This window comes from Dromaius novaehollandiae, chromosome 25 (genome assembly GCF_036370855.1).
Source record: "Dromaius novaehollandiae isolate bDroNov1 chromosome 25, bDroNov1.hap1, whole genome shotgun sequence".
Classification (NCBI taxonomy): Eukaryota; Metazoa; Chordata; class Aves; order Casuariiformes; family Dromaiidae; genus Dromaius; species Dromaius novaehollandiae.
In genome coordinates, this window is record NC_088122.1 from 4,567,491 (window position 1) to 4,580,187 (window position 12,697).

Below are 12,697 nucleotides of genomic sequence, written 5' to 3' on the forward strand. Positions count from 1 at the left end.
TTCCAGGCGCTTCTTCTCCCGAGCGCCGCGGGGCTGTGCGCAAACGTTCCCAGGCCCCGAGACGGCGGGCAGCGCCCGGGGGGGGGACAGCAGTGACGTCCCCTGTCCCTGGGTCCAGGATGTGGCCGGCCGAGGCCAAGGCGTCCCGCTGAGCCGCTGGCCGGCGGGAGCCGCGCGCCGGTGGCGGGAGCCGCGAGCCGGAGCAGGCCGGGGCCGTCTGTGCCGGTCCCCCGGGACAGCAGCGGCGGCGGCAGCGCAGCGGGAACGACCCCCCCCCCCGGCCGCTGGAATCCGGCTCTGGTAAACAAGTGAGTAACCCGGCTAAGAGCGCGGCCCCGCTAAATATAGCCGGCAGGACGGCGCGGGGCGTCTCGGCGGGGGCTGCTCGTCCCGGTGGGGCCGGTGCAGGTGAGGCTGCCGGGCCCCCCCCGCTTCCCCGCCCCCCCCCGGGGCCTCCCGTCCCTCCCGGGGCCGCCGGCGCCCGCTGAGGACCCGGTGACTCAGCGCCGGCTGATGCTGCCGGGAGCCGTCGGGGCACCACCGGCTCCGGCCGCCGCGGGGCGGGGGGGGGGGGGAGCGGCGCCCGGCCGGGCTGGGTCGGGGGGGGCCGGGCGGCCCCGACCCTGCTGCGCAGCCGGGGCGGCCGCTGCGCTTCCTGCCTCGCGGGGGGGGCGGGCCCGCGGCCGGGGGGGGCCGAGCCGCGCTGCGCGGAGCCGGGCGGAGCCCAGCGGAGCCCCCGGCCGCGTCCCGCCCCGCCGCCCCGTCGGGAGCCTCGGCGCGGTAGGTCCCGGCGCCGCGGCGGGGACCGGGGGGCGATGCTGGGGGAGTCCCGGGGGGGGATCGGGCTGGGGGGCGATGCTGGGGAGCCCCGGGGGGGCATCGGGCCGGGGGGCGGGTCCCTCCTCCGCCCACCTAGAAGCAACCAGAGCGGCCCCTCGATGGGTGCTGGAGCCCCGGGCTGAGCCGGAGGGGCCGGGGGGCGGCTGGGGGGGCTGGAGGGGGTGGATGGGGCTGGGGGGGCTGGATGGAGGGACCGATGGGGGGGATGGAGGGGGGGGCTGGGAACAGTGGAGAGAGCACAGGACTGGGCCGGAGGGGCCGGGGCGAACAGGCAGGGAGCCTGGGAAAGGCGGGCAGACGGCAGGCTGGGATGGAGGGGCCGGAGGGGCTGCGAGGGAGGCCAGGGCTGGGGCTGGGGTGGGGCTGGGACGGGGTGATAAGGGCTGGCGTGCAACCGCCTGGTCTGTGCGGAAGAGCCGCTGCCTTTGGGGGTAAGCGCTGCCCCCGCTGCCCTCGGCCGGAGCCGGCGCCCCGGGAACAGAGCCTGGGATCGGGGCTGAGCTGCCCTGGGCTTTCCTCTCGCTCGCTTTTCCGGGGGCTGTGGCCAGGCTCCATCCGCAGGGTCGGAGGTGCTGGGATCCCTCCCAGGACCACGACTATCTTTCCGGCCTTCCCCGTGGCCCGGGCGTTATCCCGGCCTTCCCACCCGCTGGGCCAGCGCGTCCCCCCGGCCACCCCCGCGCTGCTGTCACTGCGAACTCTGTCACTGCCTGAGAGGTGCTGCTGGGAAGGGATGGGAAAGGGCCGGGAAAGGGGCTATTTTGGTCGGCCGGAGTGGGCGGTCCAGCGGCGACTTTGAAGCCGGGAGATGCTGCGATGCTGCGGCAGTGGCGCTGGGCCAGCGGTGGCCAAGGCGCGGGGAGCCCTGGCCGCTGGCGCTGCCGGGGCCACCGCCTTGGTGGCACGGCGCTCCGCGCTGCGGCACCCCGGACCTGGCACCCGAGGGTGGCCAGGGATCGCCCCCGAGCACCTGCATTTGCCACGGGGCACCCACCGCCGGCACCGCTCCCGGGAGCCTGGGGACGAGCTGGGGACAAGATGAGACAGGGAAGGGGCCGAGTGTCTCCAGGGGCTGGGGGTGAGCCCCAGGCCAGCCCGCACCGTGGGCAGGTTGGGGACTGCTGTCACAGGCCGCAGCAGGGACAGGGAGGACGGCCAGCACACCCAGCCGAGGCTGTCCCTGGTGGCCATCGCTCCCACAGACATCCCCTTTCCTGGACATCCCATGGATGTCCCCACTGCAGGCCACATCAGCTCCCCCAGCGGCAGGGCGCGTGGTCTGCTGTGGTCCGGGGGGGCCCTCTGGGGCCCCGCCATGTCCCCGTCCCCGTGACGTGGCCGCCGCTCTTCCCGTCTGAGCTGGCGTCCTTGAGCTGATCCGCCGCTCGGGCCGAGGGGCGGCTGCCAGTGGGCCACGTTCCTCCTTGGCAGGGACGGCTGCGCCAGGCCACGTGTCCCAGCAGGACCTCCTGCGAGGGGGACGTCGGGCTGGGGGGGAGGAGGGGACACTGCAGGGAAAGTCCTTGTCCCACCAGGACCAGGGGGCCTGGGGCTGGCCCTGGCGAGGGCCGGCAAGCAAAGAGGAGGGACTGGAGACATGAGAGACAAGCGCAAACGCCCGGGAGCATCCTCCAGCCGGCCACGCTGCTAGCCGGGGACCGCGTCCTGGGGACACTGGGGCTGGCAGAGCCCAGGCCGAGGTGGCACACGGGCTGGGGGGGGTGTCCCGGGGTACCAGCACTACACGGAGGTGCCTGAGCCCTCCCAGTTCGGAGCTTTCCCTGGCGGCGAGCCCCATCCTGCTCGGGGCATGGCGCTATCCCGGGGCACCGGGCCGGGCCGATAAGGAGCCCGGGCTCGGGCAGCTCCCCTCCGGGCGGGCAGCCGGGCCGTGGGACCCGGCGCAGCCTCACGCCCTCCTGATTAGCCTCCTGCCTTTTCCTCTCTAACCTCGGAAGTGGCGAGGGCAGGAAGCGGCTTCCGGCGGGGGAAGCACGGGACGTGTCACATCCCTGGCGAAGCATCCGTGCACGCGGGCCCGTGGCTGCGACAACGGCTCGCGCGGTGCCAGAAAGCCCGTTAGCGCCCGGGCGAGCCCACACCGACGCTGTGAACATAACCAATGTCTTTAGTAACCCGTTTAGGAGGTGGCTCCGCTCGGGCTCAGGGCGTCTCTTCCGCAGGAGCCGGCCGCCGCGGGCGTCCTCGTGCCAGGGCAGCGCTGGACGGGGCGAGGAGGCACCTGAGGAGCCGCTGGCCCGCGCAGGAGTTTCTCCCCGTAAGTGGCTCCGTTTCGCCCCGCGCCGAAGCCGGAGCCCGCGGGTTCAGGTCCCTTTTGCTGCACCCGCGAGCTGGAGCCGGTGCTGAGCAGCCCCCCCACCCTGGCATGCCAGGCACCGCAGCCCCCCCCCCCGGCTCCACCCGCCCCTGCCAGCCCCAGGCTCCGGCACCCGTGTCGGATCACCGCGGCGCTGCTGCGGCCCCGCGACAGTGGCGAGCCGGGGTCCCCGCGATGGGAAAGCCTGGGGGTATTTGCACAGATGGGGCTGGGGGTCTGTGATGCACAGACTGGGGGGGGGGGGGACAGTGGTGCTCATCCCCGGCTGTGGGGGCCGCCCGGCAGCTCGGGGAGGACTGCACAGCTGGGGAAAGGGGGAAAACATCTGGGCACGTGCAGGGTGGGAGGACAGGCAGGAGGCACCAGCCGTGCCCTTGCGTCGAGCTCCAAAGGGAGCTGAGAAAGGAGCCGTCGGACCCCGCGCGAAGGCAGCGGGGCCATGGGAACGGCAGCGGCTTGGAAACTCCCCGCTGCAAGAGCCAGCGCCGGCCCGGGGGCTGCCTGCTGGGCTGGAGGCAGCGAGGGGGAAACGCAGCCCTGGCCAGTTCCTCGGAGCATCTCGCTCCCGGGGACCGGCCACCGTGGAGCCGGGAGCCGGGGGGCCGCTGCTGCATGCGGCCCAGCCCCTGTCCCCCCCCCAGCAGGGGCTGTGGCAGGCAGGTCCTGCGCGGCCCCGGGGTTATCCCTGGCTGCGTGACAAGGTGCACGGCCCGGCACTTTCCCAGGCCGAAGCAGCTCCTGGCATCTCAAAGAAAAACAGCGAATTCTTCGCGGTCGGCCGCAGGCGAGCTCGGCGCGTCCCGCGCGGGGCGGGCAGCTCGCAGGGGCGAGCGCGGGGCTCGCAGGCTTGCGCCGTGGCGGGGTCGGACCCTGCGGTGTCACGGGGTCAGGTCCCACCATGGCTGGCTTTTGGGTCTTGCCGGGTCGGGTCCTGCCGCGTCTGGGGCTGCGGGAGCGGGCTCCCCCCGCCCAGCCAGTCCCGCGCATCCGGCGGCCTTGACTCCCGGCCGGACTAAGGATGCGGCAGGATCACGGCATCCCGTGGGCTCCAGCCTCTCCCGCTAGCCTCGCGCAGCCAAACCCTCCCCAGCACTGCCGCTGGCTCCGGATTCGGCCCCGGGCACCCCAGCCCTGGCTGGCGGGGGGTCAGTTTGGCTCGGGGGGGGCCGGTGCCCACGCAGCACTTGTTGTTATGACTAGCGGCCGGCGGAGCAGAGCGAGCCGCTGTGGTTGAATTCCTCCGTGCCGCAGCCCCGCTGCCAAGGCTGAGCTGTCTCATCAGCCTGAGCGAATGCAGCCGGAGCAGCGGCCGCCCCGCCACGGGCAGCACCCTGCCAGCGAGGCAGCCGGGGTCTCCGCACGGCGCGGCTTTGCCGAGCCCACACCGGGGGCTGTCAGTGGCTCCAGGCGGGGTGGGGGTGGCAGGATGGGCCCCGTCACCCATCGGAGCATGTCAGCCTCGCCGGGGCGCGGATGGATTTGCCGTGTGACAGCCAAGGGTCGAGGCCAGGAATCCCGATATGTGCAGGAAAGGCGGCGGTGCAGCAGCTTCCCGGGGACCCTGGAAGCGTCGGCCTGAGGTTTGGGCACTTCTGCCCTGACGCCGCAATTCGAGGCGCCCCGAGCGCTCGCCAAGGCCCGGCTCCTCCTGGGGCCACCGCCGCGATTCCTCCGGGAACGGCGAAAACAAACAGTGGCAAGTTTTCACTCTTGTCTCATGGAAAAAGTCAGGCCAGCCTCACACTGCAGCAGTGAATCACTGCAGCTCCCTGCCAGCCGCCTGCCCGGGGGACGGGACCCTCCTCCAGCTCCGGCCCCGGCTCCCCAACCGCGACGGCCTCTCGCCCGCGGTGCAGGTGCCCGCGGCGGCCGGGCGGGCAGGAGCAGCCGGTGCACAGCCGCAGCGAGTGCAGGGTGCTGCCGCGCCGAATGAGCGCAAACGCCTCTGCTCCGGAGCCCGAACCCAGCCGGGGGCTCGCTCCCGGCTCGCCTGAGCCTGGACGCGGCCCCAGTGTCGGGTTTTGCAATCCCTGGCCCTGGCCCAGCCCCGGAGCCGGGCTGTGGGATGAGCTCCCGCCGCTGATGCGCTCAGCGGCCCCCGGCCCTGCGCCGGCCCCGCATCAGAGAGCCAGAAAGGGGGTGGCCGGGTCGGGGCTTGAGTCTCCGTGACGTGGAGCCAGGCATCGCCGGGGGCCGGGAGGCAAAGCGGTGCGGAGGGGAGGCAGATGCACCGCTGGCCGCTACGTTTGCCGCCGATCTGGGCTGACCCGAGACTCAGCACCCTCGGCTTGAGGTTTGGATTCGTGCCCTTCGGGGCACTCGGGGGCCTCCGGTCCCCCATGGCCGTGGGGCACCGCAGCCCTGCAAGGGCAGGAGGGGACGGCGCGGTGCTGCCCGTGGGCTGGGGTGGTGGGTGCGTGGGGGCGATGGGCGGTTGCAATGGGGACCAGGGCCACTTGCCGCGGAGCCGGCCGTGGGGGTCCCGGTACAGCTCCCCGGCACCGTCAGTGCTGGGCACGGCTGCGAAACACGAGGAATGTGCAGCGAGCGGGCGCTGGCGAGGGGGGACCGGCACGGGGACACGGGGGCTCCGGGAGAAACAGCCAGAGCCAGGCACAGAGGTGCTAAAGCAGGGGACGTGGCTGCCACTGTCCCCTTCCCCAAGGGGTGGCCTGGTTGCACCCACCCCAGAGGGGCCACTGGGCATGGGAACGTGTCACCCAGCAGCATGGGGACAGGGCATCAGGGACAGCCATGTCCTGGAGAAACAGGTCCCAACGGGAGCTTCAGTGTCTAGTCCAAGTGGTGTCCGGTCCCCGTGGTGTCTGGTCCCAGCGGTGTCCGGTCCCCGCTCTTCCTTCAGAAGGGGTCAAAGCCAGCTGTGCCGCTGCCTTCTCCCTTGGGAATGGCTCCGTCCTGTCCCGCCGCTCCCGGCTCAGCAAACAGCCGGCGCTAATTAGTGATGGAAACAGCAGCTCCGGCGATTCGCAGCGGCCGGCTGGTCCCTGGCCCCTGGGGTTGGGGCCGAGCGAGCACGGTGGTGACCGAGCTGGCTGTGACCGCGGCCATCCCCAGGCTGCCTTGGCCACCAGGCTCATGCCTTGAGGACAAGCCCTCGGCTCTGGTGGCAGTGCATGCGGACAGGGACGGGACGGGGGATGCTGGGAGGGTTCGGGCATTGCTCAGCCCTGCCTGGATTTGCCCTCGGTGCCCGGCCTCACAGAGGCTGCCGGGGGCCGCCACGTTGGGAGGGGGGGGGGCGGCCATGGTGGCAGGGCCCCGTGGCCACTGCGCTGGCAGGAGCCAGGGTTTATGGGCACTGAGCCGGGGCTGCTCTGCCGCCCCCCCCCCCCCCGTCCCCTGCCCCCAGCGTGGGTCAGAGCTGAGCTGCCACCGCCGCGCTTCTTTAAACAACGGCCGCGCGGGGATTACGGCCTCGCGTCAACAGCCGCCAGCGGCTCTTGGCCGGGTGACGCGGGAGCCGGGGACGGTTAATCCAGGCCAGCTGCAGCCCAGCCATCCCCATCCCCATCCCCTTCCCACCCCCAGGCCAGGCCCCACGGATGTGCCCCCGGCCGCTGGGAGAGCGGGCACCGACCCTGAGCCCCGTCGCCAAATATCGGGGAGTGGCGGCTGCGCCGGGCAGGGCGAGCGGGGCAGGGATGGAGAAAGGGATCCCCATTTTGGCAAGCTCTGGGGCACCCAGAGGAGATGGGTGATGGAGGGCTTGGCCATGGTGGACTGGTCCTAAACCTCTCCCTTCTCCCCCTAGGGCCGGGCGGACACGTGCGTGGGCAAGGCAGGACCGGCGCGGGCACTGGAGCCCGCGGGCAGGACGCACCATGGAGCCCAGCCTGGAGGGTGCCTGAAGCCGCTGCAGGGACCAGGATGGGCTTGGGGGACATGGAGTCCCCCAACGGGAGCACGGCTGGCCGGCCGGACACCTGCTTCGGGGTGTTCAATGCCAGCCTCAACGAGACGCAGAGGAAAGCCATCGCCTCGCCGTGGTTCTCCACCGCCTTTGGTCTCATTGGCCTCTGCTCCAACCTCTTCGCCCTCTGCGTCCTCCTCAGCTCCTCCCGCAAGCTGTCCAGCCGGGCCCGTTCCTCCTTCCTCGTCTTCCTCTGCGGGCTGGTGGTCACGGACTTCATGGGGCTGCTGGTGACGGCCTCAGTCATCATCCCCTACCACTTCATCAAGTTCGACTGGGCCGAGGTGGACCCCGGCTGCCACCTCTGCAACTTCCTTGGCTTCGCCATGATCTTCTTCGGGCAGTGCCCGCTGCTGCTGGGGGCCACCATGGCCGGCGAGAGGTTCTTCGGCATCAACCACCCCTTCTCCCGCTCCACCAGCATCTCCAAGCGCCGCGCGTGGTCCATCGTGGGGCTGGTGTGGGGTTTCTCCTGTGTCCTGGGGCTCCTGCCGGTGCTGGGGCTGGGGAGGTACACGCTGCAGTACCCCGGCTCCTGGTGCTTCCTCACCCTCCTGCCCGACACCGGCGACGTCATCTTCTGCCTGCTCTTCGCCTTGCTGGGCATCTTCTCCGTGCTGCTCTCCTTCATCTTCAACACGGTCAGCGTGGTGACGCTGTGCCGCGTCTACCACGACCGGGAGTCGGTGCAGCGGCGCCGGGACAGCGAGGTGGAGATGATGGTGCAGCTCGTGGGCATCATGATCATCGCCACCATCTGCTGGATGCCCCTCCTGGTGAGGCCCCGGACCTTTGGTGCCCCCCCACCCAGCACCTTCCCAGCCTTGGGCGCTGGTCTGGCCAACCCCCGTGGGGCTCAGTCCCCCCTAAGATGGGAACAGCCCTGCAAGGATGCCCTGGAGGGGCCCCAGCAGAGCAGGGAGGTTTGGGGGACAGCTGTCAGCACCCCACAGACCTGATCCCCCAGCAGCCCAGCCTGGACGCTTGTGCTCCCGTGTCCCTCAAACCCCCATCCCGCACCCGAGGCCGCTGCGCGCCCCTCACCGTGGCCCCGGGCCCGGCCGGCGCCCCCGAGCCCCTGCTAACCCCTTGTCCCCCCTCCCCGCAGATCTTCATCATCCAGACGGTCCTGCAGCAGCTGCCGGCCCCCGAGCGGGCCCAGACGCTGCCCAGGGAGACGCAGAAGATGCTGCTCATCTACATCCGCATGGTCACCTGGAACCAGATCCTCGACCCCTGGGTCTACATCCTCTTCCGGCGGGCCGTGCTGCAGCGCGTCTACCCCAGCCTCCGCGCCCGGCCCTCCATCGTCTCCCTCTACCCCGTCCTCAACCCCTCGCTGCGCCGCAAGCTCACCCAGGAGTCGGTGCTGCAGTAGGGGGGGGACGCGAGCCCCCGCTGGGACCCCCCCGGGGCCAAGACATGACCCCCTTCCCGGGCACAGCCTGTGACCCCCCACCCCCCAGGCTCTACCACAGGGCCGAGAGGTGGTTAGTTAATTAATTAATGAAGTGTGCATCCAAGGGCTCTGCCCTTTGCCCCCCCTGCCCCCCCCGGGGCCGGCGGGGAGCCGGGCGGCACGGCGGGACAGGGGACGCGGGGACCCCGCCAGCAGCGGTGGGGTTGGCGGGGGGCACTGGGCTGCTCCCCGCCGTGGTTTGGTGCCCCCCCCCCAATAAAATCCAGCTTGTGCTGCTGTCCGTGCCCGGTGCCCTGAGCGTCCACGGGGGGGGGAGTCAGGGGGTGCCGGGCCCCAAGATTGAAGAAGAGCCCTTCTCGTTTCGCCTGTGTTTAATGACCCGTTTCCCGGAGGCGGCGCGTGATGCCGGCCGAGCCCAGGGCTCACCAGGACGCCGGCTGGCACCCATGGGTGCCCTGGAGCCCCCCAGCCCCGGCAGATGCGGGAGCCCTACGGGGGGGGGGCAGGACAGGGCCCCACCACCACCGCCACCACCAGCCCCCTGCAAGGCAGGAGAGGAGGGGACAGCAGGGACCGCGGAGGGGGACAGGAGCCGGGGTGGGGGGGCTACTTCTGCCGCCCCTGGGCCTCGCCGACGGCCGCCCACACCTCGGCCACGAACTCCTCGGGGAAGGCGAACTCGCCCAGCACCGCGGCCAGGCCCCTGGCGAGCGCCGCCGCGCCGCGGCTCTCCTTGGCCGTCTCCACCATGGTCGAGGCTGCGGGGAGAGGCAGGGCTCGGGGGGGGGGCACGGCGGGTGGGTGCCCCCGCCGCCGCCGGGCCCCGCGCTCGCCCCGCGTGCCCTCACCCAGCTCGCTGTCGCGGATGCCCATGTAGCTCTCCAGCAGGTCGTCCACGCGGCGGGCGGCCTCCTCCTCGAAGGCGCTGGGCTGCGGGCGGGAGGCTCGGTGAGGCCGGGCGAGCGGGGCAGAGCCGCGGACCCGCGTTCCCCTCGCTGGAGCAGGATGCGGCCTCCCGGCACTGCCCCGCACGCCGGCACCCAGCCGTGCACCCTAGGGAGATGCTCTGCACTCCCTGAGGGATGCGGGACCAGGGCAGGGGGCTCACGAGCCCCCCCATCCCCCAGCCCTGCGCCCTCGGGGGGGACGAGGCGAGCGGCCGTGGGGAGCAGCGCGGGTCCCGGCCCCCTTACCCCCTCCTCCAGCGTGGCAGCGCCCTTCGCCCGCAGCCGCAGCGTCTCCTTCCCGCTGGCCACTCTGCCCTCGCCCGGGCACTTGCTGCTCCGCGTCCTCTGCCCGATCATGTCTGCACCCCAGGGTGCGGAGGGAGGGGGGGGGGTGAGGGTGCGGGCAGGGCTTCGGCCCTCCTGCCCCACTCCACCCGTGACCTGCCACCCCGGCCGTGACCCAGCCCTGGACCAAGGACCTCCCAGGACCACGGGGTGCCGTGGGTCCAAGAGGGTGGCTCAGGGGAAACGCAGGCATAAGGGGCACCCATGGGTGCAGGACGGGGGTGCACAGGGTGCAATGCAAAGGTATTCAGCCCAAAGCAGCCCCCTTGGCTCCCAACGGGGTGATGGGGGGACCCAGTCCTTGGGGAGGGGGCTGCAAGGCAGGAGGGGCTGGGCTGGGTGCGGGAGCATGTCACCCTGGTCGGGGTGTCACAGCACAAGCACACACACGTGTACACACACACACGACCACAGGGATCAGGGTCCTGGGGCTCCTGGGGTAAAAGTGGTGGGAGCCAGGACCCACACCTGGCGGGGGGTGACACCGGGCCCACAGCCTGCCCCACAGCTCACCAAAGGCCTTTTTGGGCTGCACCAGGCGGAGGGTGAAGGGCTGAGCCCGGGGCAGCTCCCGCAGCATCCGGGCCACCTCGTAGTGCCGGCAGCCCACGATGGTGTGGTCGTTGATGGCCTCGATGCTGTCGCCCACGCACACCGTCTGGATGCGGTTGATGATGCTCCCCTCCTTTATTCGCTGGGGATCGGGGGGACATGGTGACATGGGGGGGGGGTCACGCAGGAACTCACCCCTCCATGGGAAGGAGGGATGGGTGCAGCCCTCACCCTCTGCCACACACGGGCACCTCCAATTTCCCCTGGCACCATCCCAACCAGGTCAGGCCGGAGGCTGAGCGCGGCTGGTGGGGCGCAGTCAGGCCTGCTTTCACCCCCGGGGCTGTTTTGGGGGGGACAGCAGCCCTCCTGGGCCCTCTTGCCCCCCTGCTTCTCCGAGGGGACTTTCCAGCTCTGAAGCAGGCATGAAGCACCCACGAGCCACAGCAACCACTTCCTCCTCCTCCTCCCCGGTGCAACAAGGGTGTGGGCTACAGTCTGAGTTAGGGTGCAACGAGGGTGGGGGTTAGGGTGCAAGGAGGGTGCGCGTCGGGGTGGTGATGGAGCACAGACCAGGGGGTGAGGGTCTGAAACTGGGGTCAGGGTGGCAGGATGGGCTATTACGCTACAGATATCACGGCCATGGCCCCCGAGGGCTCTCCCCCACCCCAGGGTGTCCCTGAAGCCCCTCCAGCCCCACGCACCCTCACCTTAATAAAAGCGTAGCCAGCCCCGTTGTCCGTGATGGTGAGGCCCAGGGCATCCTCAGTCTTGGTCACCTCCACCTCCTTCGTCTCGCCCCGGACGTGGGCAAAGATGAAGTCCTCCAGGCCGATCTGCCCCCCCAGCAGCTTCTGCATGTCCACTTTGTGTGTGTTGAGCGTGCAAAAGAGGATCTGCCCCGGGCAGCCCCGTCACCGCACGCCCGGTGGCTGGGGACACCCGCAGAGAGCAGGGGGCATCGGCGGTGCCGGGCCGGCACCCAGCCACCGGCGTTGATCCCTGGCAAGGGTGGATCAGGCCAGGTCTGGCTGCTGCAGACTGAAGCACTCCAGCAACCCACAGGACCCTCTGCCCACCCTGGCAGGGAGGGAACTGGGGGGCAGCAAGGCCTGGACCCATCCTTGCAGGGGCAGCACCCATCCGCATGCACCCAGTGCACCCACCCCGGTGCACCCATCCCCTCGGCTCTGGACTTACACAGCCTTCAGCATCAGCCGAGGCAGGACAGCTGAGGAGGACATAGCCCATGGTCCCTGCCCCCAGCTCACTGCCTGCACAAGGGGGGGAAACTGAGGCACGAGCAACCCAACCTCTCTCCAGGGAAGACAGCCCCGAAATTAAAATGCACCTTGCCGGTGCATTTTGGGGACTGGCTGTGCAAGCCGCTGGGGACACGCAGGAGGGCCAGCCCAGGCAGTGCCGTGGTATTGGCATTAAGGCTTTGGTTAGCAGAGCCAGTGCAGAGCAAGGCCCCCCACTCCCCCCTCCCCAGCAGCCACAGCCCCCTCACCTCGGTGGGCGAGATGCTGAAGACCTCAGCGATTTTGGCATAGAGCTCCTTGACGTTGGTGAAGCCCTCGATGCGGCCCGTGGGGCTGCCGTGGGCCAGCTGGGTGTGAAACACCAGCCGCGGGCGGACCCGGGGGGCTCGGGGTGCTGGGGCACCCTCGGCAGCGGGTGCCTCGGCAGCCCCCGGCTCCTGCCCCACGCCGTTCTCCATGGGGCTGTCCTCCTCGGCCGGCCTGCCGCGCCTGCCTGCCCGCCGCATCCTCCCACCGGCTGTGGCCCTGCTGAATTATAGATGGGCGCTGGCTCCCGGCTCGGCCGTAAGGTGATCCCCGGGCCTGGGAACCTGATCCAGCAGCGCAGGTCACTTGATGAAGATCAGGTGAGCTCTGCTGTGTAGGAATGGCTCGGGCAAAGCTCGAGGAGCCAGGTGGGAGAGCAACCAGCCCCGAGCCAGGGTCATCACACCCTCCCAAGCTGCAGTTTGGGGAGGTCAAGGTGAGTTTGGCTCCACCGCCCTTTTGCTGTAAGCCAGCTCACTCGGCAGCGGGAACAGGCGAAGGGTGCCCAGGCAGTCCCCAGCACCCACAACCCCTGGGATACCACCGAGAAGGGACCTGCAAACCCGATCCTTTGCAACAGGTCAGGGGTGGGGAGGGAACCAGGCAGCCGGAGGGAGGCAGCTGTGATTTGCAGATACAGCACTGCTGGCTCAGGGGGGACAAGGGACTCCAGGGCCAGCACGGCTCCAAGCCCCCAAAAGAAACTCCCAAATCCCTCCTGCAATCCCAGCCCTCAGGCCTGGACAGCAAAGC

At 70.9% G+C, this 12,697-nt stretch overlaps 2 protein-coding genes across 3 annotated transcripts; one reads left to right on the plus strand and one right to left on the minus strand.

Moving 5' to 3' along the window:
• Positions 1 to 666: 666 nt before the first annotated feature.
• TBXA2R (thromboxane A2 receptor) lies at positions 667 to 8,813 on the plus strand. Of its 2 annotated transcripts, XM_064497343.1 has the most exons (4): positions 667 to 780; positions 3,024 to 3,118; positions 6,951 to 7,885; positions 8,218 to 8,813. In XM_064497343.1, the coding sequence occupies exons 3-4, from the start codon at positions 7,067 to 7,069 to the stop codon at positions 8,485 to 8,487; spliced, it is 1,089 nt and encodes a 362-aa protein (XP_064353413.1). In that variant the 5' UTR covers positions 667 to 780; positions 3,024 to 3,118; positions 6,951 to 7,066; the 3' UTR covers positions 8,488 to 8,813. The 2 variants fall into 2 exon arrangements, with proteins under 2 accessions (XP_064353413.1, XP_064353412.1); XM_064497342.1 differs by lacking the exon at positions 3,024 to 3,118 and having other exon boundaries at positions 721 to 780.
• A 322-nt stretch (positions 8,814 to 9,135) lies between these two features.
• Positions 9,136 to 12,144, minus strand: GIPC3 (GIPC PDZ domain containing family member 3). The gene is made up of 6 exons (XM_026105450.2): positions 11,887 to 12,144; positions 11,084 to 11,269; positions 10,335 to 10,515; positions 9,723 to 9,835; positions 9,378 to 9,459; positions 9,136 to 9,287 (listed from the first exon to the last, which is right to left on the minus strand). The coding sequence occupies exons 1-6, from the start codon at positions 12,142 to 12,144 to the stop codon at positions 9,136 to 9,138; spliced, it is 972 nt and encodes a 323-aa protein (XP_025961235.2).
• Positions 12,145 to 12,697: the final 553 nt, after the last annotated feature.

Bases quoted from the DNA above. Each gene is read 5' to 3' on its own strand.
- GIPC3 (XM_026105450.2), bottom strand. From the start codon at position 12,144: ATGCGGCGGGCAGGCAGGCGCGGCAGGCCGGCCGAGGAGGACAGCCCC. The intron at 11,270-11,886 runs GTGAGGGGGCTG...TGCCCGGGGCAG, and splicing joins TCAGCATCTCGCCCACCGAG to ATCCTCTTTTGCACGCTCAA. The intron at 10,516-11,083 runs GTGAGGGTGCGT...CCCGATCCCCAG, and splicing joins CTGGCTACGCTTTTATTAAG to CGAATAAAGGAGGGGAGCAT.
- TBXA2R (XM_064497343.1), top strand. From the start codon at position 7,067: ATGGGCTTGGGGGACATGGAGTCCCCCAACGGGAGCACGGCTGGCCGG. The intron at 7,886-8,217 runs GTGAGGCCCCGG...CCCTCCCCGCAG, and splicing joins TCTGCTGGATGCCCCTCCTG to ATCTTCATCATCCAGACGGT.